We start from the raw sequence: 17707 nt of genomic DNA, 5'->3' as shown, positions 1-17707 counted from the left end.
TCGTCTCGTGTTCTTTTTTCTAGTATGTATTATAGAATCTAAACGAAAGATAGGTATAACGAAGCCTGTAGTTTTCTTTATCTACATTAGCTAGGTAGAAAAAAAAATCAATGAAAAGAATGAACGAATGAGGAGTACATAGAACCTAGTTAAATTTAGTATAAATTTCATTCATTTACATGATCGACGAGAATTTTGTTTTGTTTGATAAAAATAAAATTTTATTTACGTATTTAGTTCTCCTACTTAATTTTCTGAGCTAGTGTTCGGAATTCGCCAATATTTGTGACTAATTTATGTGTATAATTATTTAATAATCTTGGTTAGAGTACACTAGTTACTCTCGTGTAATATTATTTATAAGTTGAAATTTGTGACTTTGAAAGTACAAAAATGTTCAGGGAGCAAGTCAAGCCCGGGCCCCCAATGACCCAGGCTCCTAAAATCGTCCCAAGTCAAAATATTGTCTGTGTAACTTGTCTTACGAGCTGCCAATATAGAACAATGCATCCTATTCCGGACCCAATATTATTTTCTTCAGTAACTTTGATAAAGGTAATCTTCAGTAAACTTACATATACAACAATAACGAGCGATCAAAATGGTTGTAGTTGTCGCCATTTCCAAAATTGGTCAATCATAAAACTGAAAGAATAATTGCTTAATGGATACAATGTGAACAAACCAAAATTTAAATTAAACTCTACACAAGTACCACTTATGGTATTTTGTATTTCAGCTGCCCTCTATTTGTAATTATAAGGTGTGTTGGGAATGTCTTGCCATGTTGGGTAAAATCCAAAAGTTCAGAAGAAAAGCTTTATCAGCTCAGATGATACTTCATGAAAACAAGGTATTCACACTATACTATGTATATATGTTTGTTTATGGCTATATATGTTTATGGCTATATTCTAGTTGCCATAGTTGCAACCAGACAGGGTGTCTATTCTACATACTTAAGCCCATCATTTCCTCAAAATAGCTCTTATTGACACGCAATAAGAACTACAATTGAGAGACTATAACAGCTTATCATTAGTAGAATTGACACCCTGTAGAGTTTTTGAGGTGAGAAAATTTTGATGTTGAAATATATAATGTGTAGTTATCCCTGAATGAATGAATTTATGTATGGAACAACAGAGAATCATAATTTATTAGTACAGCAGGCTTATCACCAACTTTTATGAACGATTCCAATGCAACTCAGTTCAATTTAGGAACCTAAAATGAATCACATTCATACTAAAAATTAAGTTGATGGTACGAATTTGCAATGTAGTTCAGTTTAGGTCGTAGAGTGGATCACGTTAAGAGATGATGATAGCCCTCCTGCTTGTAGATTAGATATAATTATTTTAATTTACCTATTTGTGTTCAGAGAGCTAAAAGGTTCAAGTATGTCCTCCCCTCTGCCACATCTGTTTGTAATAAACTCTAATGCATAGATTTTCATCCTCTTTTCACCCCCTCCCGATCAGAATGTCTAAGTAGCAAAATGTCCAACAAAGCGAAATGTCTAATGAGCAATCTCCCTAGCTAGCTAATCGCCAATGTAGCAAAACGTCTAACTATGAAAAGGTCTATTTAACAAAATGTTTATGCCTAGAAATAGTGTAATTATTTTATTTTTACCCGAGTGAAGCCAGGAGTAGCCACTAGTTAAAAATATTACAAATACATTTTTGCAGACATCACTACAATCACTATCAACTCTAAAAACATCAAACCTAGTCCACTGGCTGTCCATAGTGATCCAGTCACAAATAGAAATAAATCCACTAGTGGCCAATGAGAAGCCACAATTGCCAGCAACCACGCTCAAAGGGGAGGTCATTGAAAGTGAAACCCTAAGACCTGAACCACAAAGTATATATTGTAATGAAGAAGATCCGTTTGGAGAGTTCCCTGTTAAGACAGAGACGGAAGTATCAATAGAAGAAGAAACAAGCTGTGTAGATATAATTAAATCTGAATTTGATAGCAACAGTAATTGCAGCTCTGACGATGAACCTTTACTTCTAGCACGCAAAAGTTAGTAAGTTTTTATATCTATTTATATGTATTACAATAATGTTGACGGGGCTCAGCTCCCATGGGAATTTTGGAGATAAAATATAGCCATCTTGGATAATGTATGTTTAATGTATGTTTAACAGAATTTTTGAAATTAGGTCAGCCTCAAATATACCTACAAGCTTCATAAATAAATAAAAATAGATAATAAAAGTATTTACATTATAGGATTCATTAATGCGGTGGTGGTCCAGCGGTTAAGCTAACCTTCCACCTGTGATCGAAAGGTCCCAGGTTCGAATCCTACTCGTGCTACATGACTTAGTATACCAATTTAGTAATTTTCATCGACCACCACTTGCTTACAGTGAAGGAAAACATTATTAGTAAACCTGCACACTGTTTGACTGTTTGGTTCACTAGTGTGTATATGAATGTTGTCGTGAAAGTTATGTCAGATGCCTTTAGGCGACTTGAATAAAATCTGACACCAGTGTTGGTGGTGGTAGTAGTTGTGTTAGGGTGTTACGTGTTACCACATGTTCGATATGATGATGACAATATAGGATGAAGTTTAAAATGACGCTCGCTAAAGCAATTTATTGGAAAACAAGATGCCAGCGGCGGCGTCTGGTGGAGTCTGATGATGTGAATATGCTGTGAATCAAGCCTTAAGTTTGCAGTGGTCAGAGCTCCGTAAATATGAAAATTGCAACCAATTAATTAATTGCTGTATTAGGTAGTTGTTTTTTTTATTATACCGGTATTTATGCTGTGACAATAGTTGCGTAAATAACTATTTGTTGGAAATAGCCAAGTTTTCTTTGTTGAAGATACGTTTCGTTTTGTGTGTCGAAGTGAAATTACAATGAATCATGAAGATTATGTTATATGTTGTAAGTAAGCTTATTTTACTAAATTATAAGAAGAGATAAAATAAATCGCAAAGTTAAATAATCTGAATATGAAATTGAATTTTTGTATATTTCAATGATCCAAATAATAAAGGCTAAATCGGCGGCTGATTACAATACTTTCTTTCGCTTATTATGAAAACGAAATAATAAGAAGGATATAGTACGAACTTTCGTGCCATAGTGTGGACGCAGCAACATTGTAGTATGACTTATATTTTGGTAGGTATTGGTATTATCACAGTTTAAGTTACGGATAATTTATTTATAGTCCTTTAATATTGTTTGTCTATTTTATTTAGCTGTCACACCGCTCACTCCAGCGGAACGCATGAGAAAGTATAGAGAGAGACTAAAACAAGATCCGCAGAGATACGAAGATATGAAACGGAGGCATGCTCTACGTAATAATAAGAAAATATCTACGCTCAATGGTGAAGAAAGGGAAAAAATGCGAAAGAAATGGAGGGAACAGAGCCGGAGAAGAAGAAAAAAAACAAAATTGGTCATTCAATCGGAAGAGAGATGCGAAGGTGGATTAAAAACTGAATGAACCGAAAGTGTTTTGTCAAAGAGAATTGAGAGGACGAATTATTTATTATATTTCATTTCACATCTCACTTTTGATTTGATTTTGATTCGAAGTTAGATACAGTGAAGCAATATTTTTGTCGAACTATATTTTTTGCCATTGCAATACTGCAACTGAAATTGTAAAGACTGGTTGATAAACGCCCAGTGTTGCCAGCCAACAAGAGACAGCGCCCTCATTTCACTTGACAAATATTGTTTCTCGAACGCAGATTTTAGTGGATTGAATTTTGACATATTTTGAGTACCTATGTACGAATGAGTATGAATGAAAGGTAAAATAAAAAAATATATTTGTGGAAATACGACTTTTATTTACAAATGACTTTTTAAAATTAAATTGTTAGGTATATATAATTATATATACATATATGGACGAATGAGTTAGCCTCAAAATAAATTCGAAGTCTTGTGTTAGAAGTACTCGTTATTCATAAGTAAAATAAATAAATGCGTTTATTTCAGGCATAGCCATACTGTTAATAATACAAAAACTTTCTATGTCAATACATACGTTTTTCATATACGTGTATAAAGCATACTTTAAGCTGAAATATGTTTTGTCATAGTCGCACTTCATAATATTTGGCATTGTCAGAAAGAGACAAAACGTCTTTTGCCTAAGTGATTTTTAACTTTTTTTTATGAATAACAGGGAATATCGTTTGTTATTGAGACGTGTGGCGTGTTGCCTAGATTAGGCCCACTTCATATCTTCCCGAGGATGTCGTACGAGACAACTAAGGGATACACAGCCCAGGTAGCTGATAGGCAATGATGGCATTCAGAAGTCATTTAATGGGAGACTAAAATTGTCTGGAGCTCCCACGTGCTTCCGAAGGCACATTAAGTCCCGCGTCCCCCATAAGGAAGGCCAGTGCTCCAGAAGTGGGGACGTTTAAATAGCTGTTGATGATGAAATATAATAATTTATTTTCTAGGTAACGTTGCGTACATACAAACTCGAAACCAAGAATCGAGCGACACAGAAACTGCCAGCGAAGAAGACACTATTAATAAGACAGTTATTCTAAAACCGAATACTTCGACATCTAACACAGTACAGCACCTTAATGATTTCCCAATTAGAGTGACAGCTGGACAAGAAACGATTCAGTTACCATTTATAGATTCAATGTCACCTGAACTACGTAAAGACACTAACGAGCCAGTTAAATATCACACTGGTCCAAAATTGTTTAAGAATTCTCCCCAGCTCACTATACCAGAGCAGTTTAGGTCTATAGATAATACATATAAAACTGATAATGGTGATACAGATAATATATATGAAGTGCATAGATTGACTGATGAAGAATTAAATGAGCTGAGGGCAAAGAATTTGCAAAAGGCGCGTACTAAAATGTACATGTTTTTTTGTGAGAAATGTATGCTGTTATTCATGAAACAGGCAGATTTGGATGGGCATATGAAGAAACACGATAAGGTGAGACGGAACATTAACACGACTGCTCTCTCTGTCTTATCCTCGTGTGTTCTCGGCATTCTCAACTGTTACTCCCAGGGTCCACGTAAAACAATTAACCTTATTTTGTGGATTCGATTGTGGTTTTACAACCGAACGTCAGTCAACGCACTTCTGCTTTATTACTGCGCTCCGCTTCGCATCGCGGGAAAGTCCCACTCCATACCTTTTTCACTAATTTCTGCACGCTTTGGTATCATAACGTTACTATTATTTTTCCAGTCTGCGGGTTCGTTCTTGTGTAGCATCTGTGAGCAAAGGTTTATGACACAAGAAGTTTTGGATGAACATAAAGAGGATCATTATAAGTAAGTCGTTACACAAGTCTAAGTAACGGAAGCGAGGTGATTTTTGAAATGGATGATATTCCCCTAATAAAACACCTGGATGTTGGCTTCAACTGTGTCGGGAAATATTTATGCATCCAATCTTGAAAACATCAACTGCGCGTTCTAGACTTGTCAATTCGAAAATTGCACCAATTGTCCGTTGTGTTAGGTTAGGATTATGTGTGCGCCCCCCGACGGGTTCCCATCTTGTCGCGATGGTGGGGCTTAGTAACCGGGGGGGCTGGTCTGACACAACCAGCCACCCCGGTGAACCAAGAGGAACCCAAGGCCCAGAGACTTTGGTGGGTGCTCTGGGCCTGGTGGACGGTCCCCTCAGTAGTACTGCCATTGGCTGGTGACCCGCCACCAGCCTTTGGATGTGGAAACTAGAGGGGACCAGAGGTGGGGTCGCGGGGGTTTGTCCTCCGCGACCACAGCGCGGCCGTGGCGCTGAACACGGTGCGGTGGGGCCGCAGGGGAAGAGGAGAGTCGGTATGTCTCTCGACGATCCCCCTGTCCTCTGCGGCCGAAGGGTGGCTGCCTCTGTATCGGGTGCAATGTGTGGGTGTCACCTGCCTATCACCTCTTGCGCCCGTACAGAGGCAGACTTGGGTGCCCTGTGGCACCCAAGATTTTGTGTGTGTGTTGTGTGTGTTGTGATCGCTGGTCCCTTCAGGACCAGCGGTCGGTGATGCCCGCTCCCCCCGTCAGCTTTCTGACTGGTGTGCGGAGTGGGCTTGATGGTCCGCGCCACGCTCGCGTGGCGTAAGGGGCGGGTGGTTAGCACTTGTGCTTCCTGCCCGCCCAGGTCGGGGCCGAAAGGCCGGCCGGGGGGGCGTCGCGGTTGAATGCCTAGCGACCCCGTGACGTCCCCCATAACGGCAGCGTGAAAACGCCCCAGGGGTTTAGTGGGTAGGCTGGGCCGACTAGCGGCCCAGGAGTCCCACACTCAGTGCGTAACAAGCATTCCCCTGGGTAAACAAAAAAAAAAAAAAAAAAGGATTATGTGTGCGGCTTGTATCGTTGCGTACGGAACTACATTATTTCTCATTTTCTAGAAAATTAGGGGGGGAGGGGGTGACACTTCGTACCCATCAACACGAAGGTTAATTAATTAACACAGTATGATATTTGTAACAACTGGGACTTCATTGTCTTTCGTTTTTAGCAAGACCTCCTGAAAACCAGTACATTGCTCTCTGAGCTGAGTACTTTGAATTGCTGCAGCACATTTATTGTTTGATGAACATTTTAAGGATGTTCAGTTCAGCATATAGATACAAAGGTATCTATTATATAATAAGCTATTCAATAAATCACAATAAATTATAATCAATACTATCCATACATATTATAAAAGAAGTCTGAACGCTATAAACTTAAAAATTACCGGTCGGATTTTTGTATGGTTTTCACCAATATATCAATCTGGGACGTGCTGCTAGTAAAACATTTATCTGGTTAACAATACAAGTTGACCAAATCAAAGGTATCAGCTGGCTCAATACCAAATTTCACAAAAATATACCCAGTCGTTTGAGCGTGATGAAATAACAAACAATACTCTCAAACTTTCACCTTTATGATATTAGTGGGATGCATTAAGCTAAAGTATGTTTTGTCACTGTCGCACCTTACAATTATTGACGTTGACAGAACGAGACAATACATACTTTAGCTTTTATAAATAGCTAGTTTTTGCCCGCGGCTTCGTCCGCGTGATTTCCCACGGGAGAAGTTTTTCGGGATGAAAGCTACCCTATGTCCATCCCCGTACTTCAAACATGTATGCAAAATTACAAGATGATTAGTTCAGTAGATAGAGCGTGAAGAGGTAACAAACAAATTTACTCTCGCATTTATAATATTAGTTTCCTAACTAATTATATATTAGGTTATGATAAGTACTAGCTTTTGCCCGCGACTTCGTCGTAGCATCTCGTTTTTAAGCAGTATATCACGATGAAACCAATACAAGATTTAAAGCCATACCATCCGCTATACAACTGAGAAAACCCCACCAAATTTCATCCAGTTGTTTTTACGTTATGCGCGAACAAACATAGAATAGAGATCATTTATTCCAAAGAATATATAATATAAATATATTAGGACAAATCGCACAGATTGAGCTAGCCCCAAAGTAAGTTCGAGACTTGTGTATATATAGTATCGTTGAGTTAGTATCCCATAGGATACTAACTCAACGATACTATATTTTATAACATATACATATATAGATAGACATCCAAGACCCGGGCCAATAAGAAAAAAATCATTTTCCATCATGACCCCGACCGGGGATCGAACCCGGGACTTCTCTCGGTTCAGTGGCAAGAACTTTACCACTGCGCCACTGAGGTCAATATGGTTATATAAATAGGTGACAACAATCAAAAGTACAAGATATTCTGCCACAGTTGGCGCAGGAATGTCAAGTATTCAAATTACATTACATATACACAGCCCACTTACAGTATTATTATATGTATAGATATAGATTATATAAAGTATAATAGTATTGTATAAAATATATTAATACATTTTACAGGTTCTACATCTGTGATAAGTGCAAAGAGAAGTTTTTCAGTCTGAAATCGCTACTGCGTCACGACGAGACAAGGCATCGGGAAACATTGAGGTACTGTCGCATCTGCGATGCTAAATTCACGTGAGTATTAAATACTTATTTCAATTCCATTCACGTTAACACACAGCGCCATCTAGTTATTCTAACCATAATTAAAATACAAACAACTAAATTTTAATTTTGTCTGTTTGAGCCATTGTTCAGTTCTGACGTGCTGCGTTGCCTAACACACGATAGTTTTTACACTCTGTAAAGATAGAAGCACATACAGTCTGTCGAGAAAGTGAAGAAAACGATCACGAACTACATTTTTTTGCCATTGCAATACAAAATGTATGTATTGTATGTACTAATATTTTGTTTCTTTGAGAAAATTATATAAAATGGGAAGTAGGAAGGAATTTTACTGATAAAATAAAAAAAAAAACTTATTTTGTTCTGTAAAAGTATTAGTAGTATATTGCACTTGTGTAATGGTTTCACTGAACAAATTAAAATTAACTTAGGTGCAAAGTAACGTAAAACATTTGACAATATTTCATTTGATCTAAATTGTGATCGTTGAATTGACATATTTATTCCATCATCATTTTTTCTATTTTTGAAATTCGCGCTCTTTTTTATCGTACTTTTTTTTACTGGCCAGTCTGGCTGGCGTACCTTTACCTTTTTTAAAGACTTGCACTTAACACCCAGTGTTGCCAACAGGAGACAGCGCCCTCATTTTATTTGTTCAGTTTTTGGTATAATTAATTAAAAGAAAAAAAAATTACATTTTATGCCCAGTAGCGCCATCTAGTTCATACAGCGTCGTTGCCGACCTTTTTGACCAATGCTTCGCATCGCGGGAAAGTCCCACTCCATACCTTTTTCACTAATTTCTGCACGCTTTGGTATCATAACGTTACTATTATTTTTCCAGTCTGCGGGTTCGTTCTTGTGTAGCATCTGTGAGCAAAGGTTTATGACACAAGAAGTTTTGGATGAACATAAAGAGGATCATTATAAGTAAGTCGTTACACAAGTCTAAGTAACGGAAGCGAGGTGATTTTTGAAATGGATGATATTCCCCTAATAAAACACCTGGATGTTGGCTTCAACTGTGTCGGGAAATATTTATGCATCCAATCTTGAAAACATCAACTGCGCGTTCTAGACTTGTCAATTCGAAAATTGCACCAATTGTCCGTTGTGTTAGGTTAGGATTATGTGTGCGGCTTGTATCGTTGCGTACGGAACTACATTATTTCTCATTTTCTAGAAAATTAGGGGGGGAGGGGGTGACACTTCGTACCCATCAACACGAAGGTTAATTAATTAACACAGTATGATATTTGTAACAACTGGGACTTCATTGTCTTTCGTTTTTAGCAAGACCTCCTGAAAACCAGTACATTGCTCTCTGAGCTGAGTACTTTGAATTGCTGCAGCACATTTATTGTTTGATGAACATTTTAAGGATGTTCAGTTCAGCATATAGATACAAAGGTATCTATTATATAATAAGCTATTCAATAAATCACAATAAATTATAATCAATACTATCCATACATATTATAAAAGAAGTCTGAACGCTATAAACTTAAAAATTACCGGTCGGATTTTTGTATGGTTTTCACCAATATATCAATCTGGGACGTGCTGCTAGTAAAACATTTATCTGGTTAACAATACAAGTTGACCAAATCAAAGGTATCAGCTGGCTCAATACCAAATTTCACAAAAATATACCCAGTCGTTTGAGCGTGATGAAATAACAAACAATACTCTCAAACTTTCACCTTTATGATATTAGTGGGATGCATTAAGCTAAAGTATGTTTTGTCACTGTCGCACCTTACAATTATTGACGTTGACAGAACGAGACAATACATACTTTAGCTTTTATAAATAGCTAGTTTTTGCCCGCGGCTTCGTCCGCGTGATTTCCCACGGGAGAAGTTTTTCGGGATGAAAGCTACCCTATGTCCATCCCCGTACTTCAAACATGTATGCAAAATTACAAGATGATTAGTTCAGTAGATAGAGCGTGAAGAGGTAACAAACAAATTTACTCTCGCATTTATAATATTAGTTTCCTAACTAATTATATATTAGGTTATGATAAGTACTAGCTTTTGCCCGCGACTTCGTCGTAGCATCTCGTTTTTAAGCAGTATATCACGATGAAACCAATACAAGATTTAAAGCCATACCATCCGCTATACAACTGAGAAAACCCCACCAAATTTCATCCAGTTGTTTTTACGTTATGCGCGAACAAACATAGAATAGAGATCATTTATTCCAAAGAATATATAATATAAATATATTAGGACAAATCGCACAGATTGAGCTAGCCCCAAAGTAAGTTCGAGACTTGTGTATATATAGTATCGTTGAGTTAGTATCCCATAGGATACTAACTCAACGATACTATATTTTATAACATATACATATATAGATAGACATCCAAGACCCGGGCCAATAAGAAAAAAATCATTTTCCATCATGACCCCGACCGGGGATCGAACCCGGGACTTCTCTCGGTTCAGTGGCAAGAACTTTACCACTGCGCCACTGAGGTCAATATGGTTATATAAATAGGTGACAACAATCAAAAGTACAAGATATTCTGCCACAGTTGGCGCAGGAATGTCAAGTATTCAAATTACATTACATATACACAGCCCACTTACAGTATTATTATATGTATAGATATAGATTATATAAAGTATAATAGTATTGTATAAAATATATTAATACATTTTACAGGTTCTACATCTGTGATAAGTGCAAAGAGAAGTTTTTCAGTCTGAAATCGCTACTGCGTCACGACGAGACAAGGCATCGGGAAACATTGAGGTACTGTCGCATCTGCGATGCTAAATTCACGTGAGTATTAAATACTTATTTCAATTCCATTCACGTTAACACACAGCGCCATCTAGTTATTCTAACCATAATTAAAATACAAACAACTAAATTTTAATTTTGTCTGTTTGAGCCATTGTTCAGTTCTGACGTGCTGCGTTGCCTAACACACGATAGTTTTTACACTCTGTAAAGATAGAAGCACATACAGTCTGTCGAGAAAGTGAAGAAAACGATCACGAACTACATTTTTTTGCCATTGCAATACAAAATGTATGTATTGTATGTACTAATATTTTGTTTCTTTGAGAAAATTATATAAAATGGGAAGTAGGAAGGAATTTTACTGATAAAATAAAAAAAAAAACTTATTTTGTTCTGTAAAAGTATTAGTAGTATATTGCACTTGTGTAATGGTTTCACTGAACAAATTAAAATTAACTTAGGTGCAAAGTAACGTAAAACATTTGACAATATTTCATTTGATCTAAATTGTGATCGTTGAATTGACATATTTATTCCATCATCATTTTTTCTATTTTTGAAATTCGCGCTCTTTTTTATCGTACTTTTTTTTACTGGCCAGTCTGGCTGGCGTACCTTTACCTTTTTTAAAGACTTGCACTTAACACCCAGTGTTGCCAACAGGAGACAGCGCCCTCATTTTATTTGTTCAGTTTTTGGTATAATTAATTAAAAGAAAAAAAAATTACATTTTATGCCCAGTAGCGCCATCTAGTTCATACAGCGTCGTTGCCGACCTTTTTGACCAATGCTACGGGATTTTTTGGAATAAAAAATGTCCTATGTTTTAATTCGAGGTATCAGTTACCTCAATATCAAATTCCACCAAAAATTCCCTGCCGTTGGAACGTGAAGAAGTAACAAACATACAAACTTTGGCCTTTATAATATTAACTAGCGTTTGCCCGCTGCCCGCGATGTCCATCTACAAACTCTAATCTTCTTCATAGTCGTATTCCTCATGACTGAGAGTCGTGGTCATTACACACAAGTTAATAATCAACAAGTGTGCAGGTTTCCTCACGATGTTTTCCCTCCCTTCACCGGAGGCAGATGGTGGTCGATGAAAACTACTATACATGAGTCAGATTGGTATACGAACTCATGTGGCACGATTAGGATTCGAACCTGTGACCTTTGGATCCTCAGGCGGGGGTCTTAACTATTACGCCATTACCGCTTCTAATTTACATATATGCAAAATTTCAAGAAGATTGGTTGCATAAATAACGCGTGAAGAGGTAACAAACAAACATACATACTTTCGTATTCATAGTATTAGGATCCCGTATTAAGATTTCTCTATAACACTACATATTTTAATTTCAGAGACTTGAAAGAGTATTACAAACACAATCAAACCCACAAAGAAAAAATTGAATGTGAAGTGTGCCATGAAAAATGTCAACCCAGCAAAATTAGGACACATATGGCGTAAGTCTATCTTCTCTCTCTGTCTGAGCTTGTTACTTTGTCTGGTTCCATTCGCGGTTGTGATGCCTCAAAGCCCGGAGTCAGATAAAAAATAAACATTTAATTTTGTATGAACTAGTTGTTCGTCGCAAACATAGACCTCGCGAAAATTTTGATGAGATTTTTACAAAATTGTGTATATTTCAAAAACGACTTAATCGATTTTGTTGCCTTACGAACTTAAAAATTCGATTTTCATGACACTACATACCTTTTAAATTTCATCAGAACCAGACCAACGGTTCGAAAATAATCGCGTTCAAATTCAAATTCAAAATTCTTTATTCAATATAGGATGATATACTACATCACTTATTGACGTCAAAAAAAAATACTTAAACTAAGTTTACTGTCGGCTTCCAAAGCGCAGGTGAAGAAGGAGCGGCGCAACAAACTTCACCGCGGCCTTTTCTCCAAATACGTCAATTAACAAATGTAGGTCTTATACATATAGATATTAAAAATTAAGAGGACGAATTCACATCATTACTAAAAAATGTCAAAATTTAAATAATATAATAATTAATAATAAATTATATAATAATAGTTTCAATAAAATTATTTAAAATTGTCAAAAAATGTATATAATATATATAAAAATGTACAAAACGTATGTAATCTGTAATGTCTTAAATCAATTACATACGTTATGAGGATACTGCACCACGCTTGGGCCAAACATTATTGTCATCCACATAATCATCAGACTTGTAATATGCCTTTTTACAAAGTACTTATTTTATACATACCTATGTAGGTGTGTATAAAAGAAGTACATACAAAAAATATATATTTTTGGCCCAATTTCATTTGTAGACCTCGCTCGGTCAAAAATGACTTTTCATTTTCAGTAAACACACCGAGCTACCATGGGTAAGGTGTGACGTGTGCAAGAAAGATTTTCGGGGTTTGAGTCGGCTGATGTCGCACAAGAGGTACTTGCATGCCCCGGTCAGTATTACTATTAAATTTTGAAGTCGTATTTTTTACGACCGGCCGCCTGCTTGAGGTCAACCATCTTAGGGAATGCTGTTGTTGCCTATCAGCTGTACCTTGTCGCGTCATACGGCATCTAGTAGACTTGCAAATATATAAAGTAAATTTACATTTATAACAATAATACAATTGCATTACAGAGTTGAAATTTGTCACGTCGCTTAAGTTTCCATGACAATGCATAATTATGATAAGCATTAAATTAAGCTTCTAGCCTCTCCAACGGTCCAGCACAGACATGGGTTTTTTGTCACGTGTTGAATGCTAAATAAATTTTTCTGGCGACAAAGCTAGTGTCAAAAATTTCATCTTTGTATCACCATAAAAAAATTTTGTAAAAGAAAAAAAAAACATATTTTTAGGTGGACGACGGATGCTATTGCGTGGAATGTGACATCTCCTTCAAATCTCGGAGTTTGTACAATACTCACATGAGGTATTCTATTAAACACGTGCCTGATAGTGAAAAAGTGTGAGTAGATCGTGTTTAACAAGATATTGTTATTTTTAGGGTTCCGTGCAATAATAAACCCTTATTGGATCACTCGTGCGTCTGTCTGTTCGTCTTGTTCTGGCCACAGCCAATTTTCTCCGAATCTTCTGGACCAAATTGGGTGAATTTAGTAATATGATGTAATCCTATGACCCAAACAAATATATGTACAGTAAGTAAATATTTTTTCAAATGAGGGTAATTTAATGGCGGTATTTAATAAAAAGTTTTTCATACCGTGTATACGAAACCATAATACGGAAAAAATACGAAAATTTATCATTTACCCAATGATCTAATTGCTTTTAAATAACAAGACACAACAAAACTTTAAAAATATTGTATAAATTGTACGGTACCCTCTTCACGCGAGCACAACTCGCGGTTGAAGCGGTGGTTGTCGAGCGCTTAAGACCGTCCGCCTGTCGTCGAAAAGTCCCAGGTTCGAATCCTGCATGTGTGCGTAGTGCGACTTTGCTATTTTCATCTCACCATCCAGTCGATTCGCAGTGAGACGCAGCTAACCAATCACAGTGCGCTAACGTGACGCGATGACAACCACACCGCAATGTGATTGGTTCCCTGCGTCTCGCTTCGAATCGACTCGATAGTGAGAAGTGAAAAGCAACCTCACACTTCGCCTTCTGTAGACACCTCAGACAGCCTTGTCTCGATTTGTTAGGAAGCGTTTTGCAATGAATAAATTAATTGTGTCGAATATTGTAGCTTCTGTCGGCAATGTAACAAGCCGTTTCGGTCGCAGAGTGTACTGAACAAACATATTGCTGTTGCACACGAGGACAGCGAGCGATCGGAGTGTGACATTTGCAAGAAGGTAATTTTTTTATTATAAAAATGTCAGTTCTATTTATCCATACTACCTAATATTTTGTTTATGATGTTTAAACTCGAAAACTATTGGGCCGATTTTGATGAACTTTGGCACAGGGATAGAGGTAACCTTCAGTAATAAAAGGAGCCTATATAATTCCTGAAGGTTGCGTCTATCTATGTGCCAAATTTTATCAAAATAGGTCCATTCGTTTCGAGTTTATTCATTACAAACAAAAATAACGATAATCTTTTCTTATATTAATATTAGTATACCGTCCCGTCTTCCGAAAAAGTGGATGAGAATCATAAAATATTGCTTCTTATTCAGGTGTTTAAAAGCAAAACTGCAGTCAGAACACATATCAAAAGAAAACATCTCAAATCAAAGCTGAATGTGGAGAGAAATAAGATGTGCGATATATGCGGGAAGGCGTTTCAGGTGAGTGACCCCGGGTGGGAACCGTGTTCTTGACACGTTTCGCAAAATGTCATCGTGTAAAATTGACATTTTGGCAAAATGTCACTTTGTCAACACGTCATTTTCGCAGTATGTGTGGTATTTTTATTTTTATTTTAGCGAGAAACTTGACAAACAATGAAAATATTATGAACAATATTGTTTTTCAATGAAAAAACAGTTTCACTGTTTCTGAAAGCGGTGTCGGGAAATTGATTTATTGTACGAAACTACTTTCGTGATCGGCTTTCGTTGCGAATACTTGATGAGACTTGTTGAGTGTCTGAGGGGTGGAGAGGCAAAAAAATTCTTTTTTTGATAATGTTGACTATTGATTAGGACATAAGGTAATTTGGTATTGCAATGACAAAAAATATAGTGCGTCACTTTCCTGGCAGACAGTACTGTGTCTAATGAAACCTGTCATAAATTTTAATAAAATCCTGTATCCAGTGAATTGTAGTCTACTTCATAATTTGTATAGTGTTATTTTTTTTTGATTCGCTAATAAATATGTTAGATATTTTCTAAGTAATATAAATAATTATACTACTTGGTATTCGACAAAGATTGTTTATTTAGAGCTGGTAGATTACGACCAAAGGTAACAACAGCAAAAATGGTGGGTGACAGAATTTGTTTTTTTCTTTTTAGAATAAAATGCATCGCGCAGGCGCGAGGTTGTCGTCACAGCGCAGCCGCGTAGACGAATAAAATAAATTGACAGAATCGTGTTGGTGGCGCTAGTGGCGAGTAGAAGTAGTAGCGCGTAATAGAATATTTGTTTGCAGTTCAAATCCTGTCTGGAGCAGCATATGAACTCCCACTACAACATCAGGCCTTTCAAGTGCGAGGAATGTGGGGCTACCTTCAGTTACTCCGGGGCCAGATACACGCACATCAAACTCAAACATAGGAAGAACAAAAATGGCAATAAAAATAAAACAGAGTCATAAACACAGCATTTATGTCGAAATGAAAATTCATTTATGTGTTCTTACGTAATTTTTATTTTAACTTTTTTTGTTCATTATCTTACTACTACCATTACCAAATATAAAGGTAAGCCCTTCTGACATGATGAGTAGGCGAATGAGTTTCTTCCGGCATTTGTTCTTAGCAGTGGTCGTTCCGAACTGCCAGATAATAAAGTAAATAGTTTAAAATTTGTGAAAACGTTCTTCCTACTAATATTACAAATGCGAAAGTTTGTGAGGATGTATGTATGCATGTTTGTTACTCTTTCACGCAAAATCGACTGGACCGATTGTTGTGAGATTTGGTACACGGCTAGAATCCTGGAATAACACAGGGTTCTTTTTATCCCGAAATTCCCACGGCAGCGAAGCCCCGGGGCCCAGCTAGTAATATATAAATTAAGTGCCTAAAGATAGGACTCAACCAAACAAAAGAAAAATATAGATAAATCCTATAATAGTGTCAACTTTGTAATGCTCTCAACCTTTTTGGTACCTCAAGGCAACTAACTGCAGGGACTGGCATTTTTGTAAATGTAATTCTCAAGTAATTTGTTGCGTGGATATATTCTATATGTCTATATGTCCTATGTATATTCTATATATCTTAAGATTTAAACAGATAAATATATATAAATACTATACAAGACGCGTAGAACAGCTACGCGTTTTTAAGATCTTATCCACGTTACCGTACGCGGACGGATTACCGTGGTGCCGTGAATAGCTCCTTAGCAATTTCAATTTTGGTCAGGTGACAACACTAAATGTCAAATTGTTATTTGTCATTGTCACATTTGTTATAATATCGTTCACGTTTGACATGACATTTGTTTAGTCTGGCTTGCTGACTGGCATGGCATGGCTATTTTGCAATTTGTTTTGGTGCAACAAGTTTAGTTCATTATCGAAGGTTGTGTATCTAAGTACCTATTTCAAATCCCGTGCTAATTATTACTAATTCCTATTTGTCTTCTTTAAAAATTGTGTGGTGTCGTGTTTCCTGACTCGCTGGCTCGGATCCGGCATTTTAGAGATTTTGTCTTGTCTATTCAGCACAGGAAGTTATATCGAAAAATGTATGTCCATGTCAAGTGAGATTCATATAGTTTGTTCGTGGAAATCGTCTTGATATGCGCGAAACAATATCCTAATGTTATGTCTGTGGTCAAATTTTCGGAAAGGGTGCGCACTTTTTGCTACTTCCGCTGCATGCGATATTTTCCGTCAATGGTTCTCAGGACTTACAATTATTTTTTACTTAGGTTAGAATTATTTTTAAAGCAGAAAAAATTGTGTTAAGATGCTCTCACACTGTGTTACAAAATGTTACAAAACATTTGTTGCTCTTTTCTTAAACACATTCTTAACAGCAAGTGTTACATTTTGTAACACCTTAACAGATTGTTTAACGGAACACCATTGTGGATTGGATTTAATTCCTTAAAAACTCTAATGGTATGGCTGATAATATAATTGGTTTCTTCGGTGACTATGGACTTCGGCAACTGGATCTCCTTCATTGTTACCATTGATGATGCACAAAAACTGGCATGTCCAAATTATTTAATTTTTAGGTACCATCCAACATAACTTGCAATATGCTGTGACATGACTGCATCTAGGGTGTCTGATAATATATACCAAGAAGGTTACTGTTTTCATCAACAG

General features: G+C 36.7%; 1 protein-coding gene across 1 annotated transcript; it reads left to right on the top strand.

The window, feature by feature from the left end:
• Positions 1-119: 119 nt before the first annotated feature.
• LOC128681926 (zinc finger protein 595-like) lies at positions 120-16055 on the top strand. Its single transcript, XM_053766255.2, has 14 exons — positions 120-555; positions 740-853; positions 1695-2037; positions 4466-4971; positions 5233-5318; positions 7891-8011; positions 8783-8937; positions 10684-10803; positions 12136-12240; positions 13131-13230; positions 13638-13747; positions 14495-14603; positions 14931-15041; positions 15851-16055. The coding sequence occupies exons 1-14, from the start codon at positions 394-396 to the stop codon at positions 16013-16015; spliced, it is 2307 nt and encodes a 768-aa protein (XP_053622230.1). The 5' UTR covers positions 120-393; the 3' UTR covers positions 16016-16055.
• The last annotated feature ends 1652 nt before the right edge of the window (positions 16056-17707 follow it).

The sequence above is a fragment of the Plodia interpunctella genome, chromosome 29 (assembly GCF_027563975.2).
Source record: "Plodia interpunctella isolate USDA-ARS_2022_Savannah chromosome 29, ilPloInte3.2, whole genome shotgun sequence".
Lineage (NCBI taxonomy): Eukaryota > Metazoa > Arthropoda > Insecta > Lepidoptera > Pyralidae > Plodia > Plodia interpunctella.
This window is presented reverse-complemented; position numbering and strand designations above follow the sequence as displayed.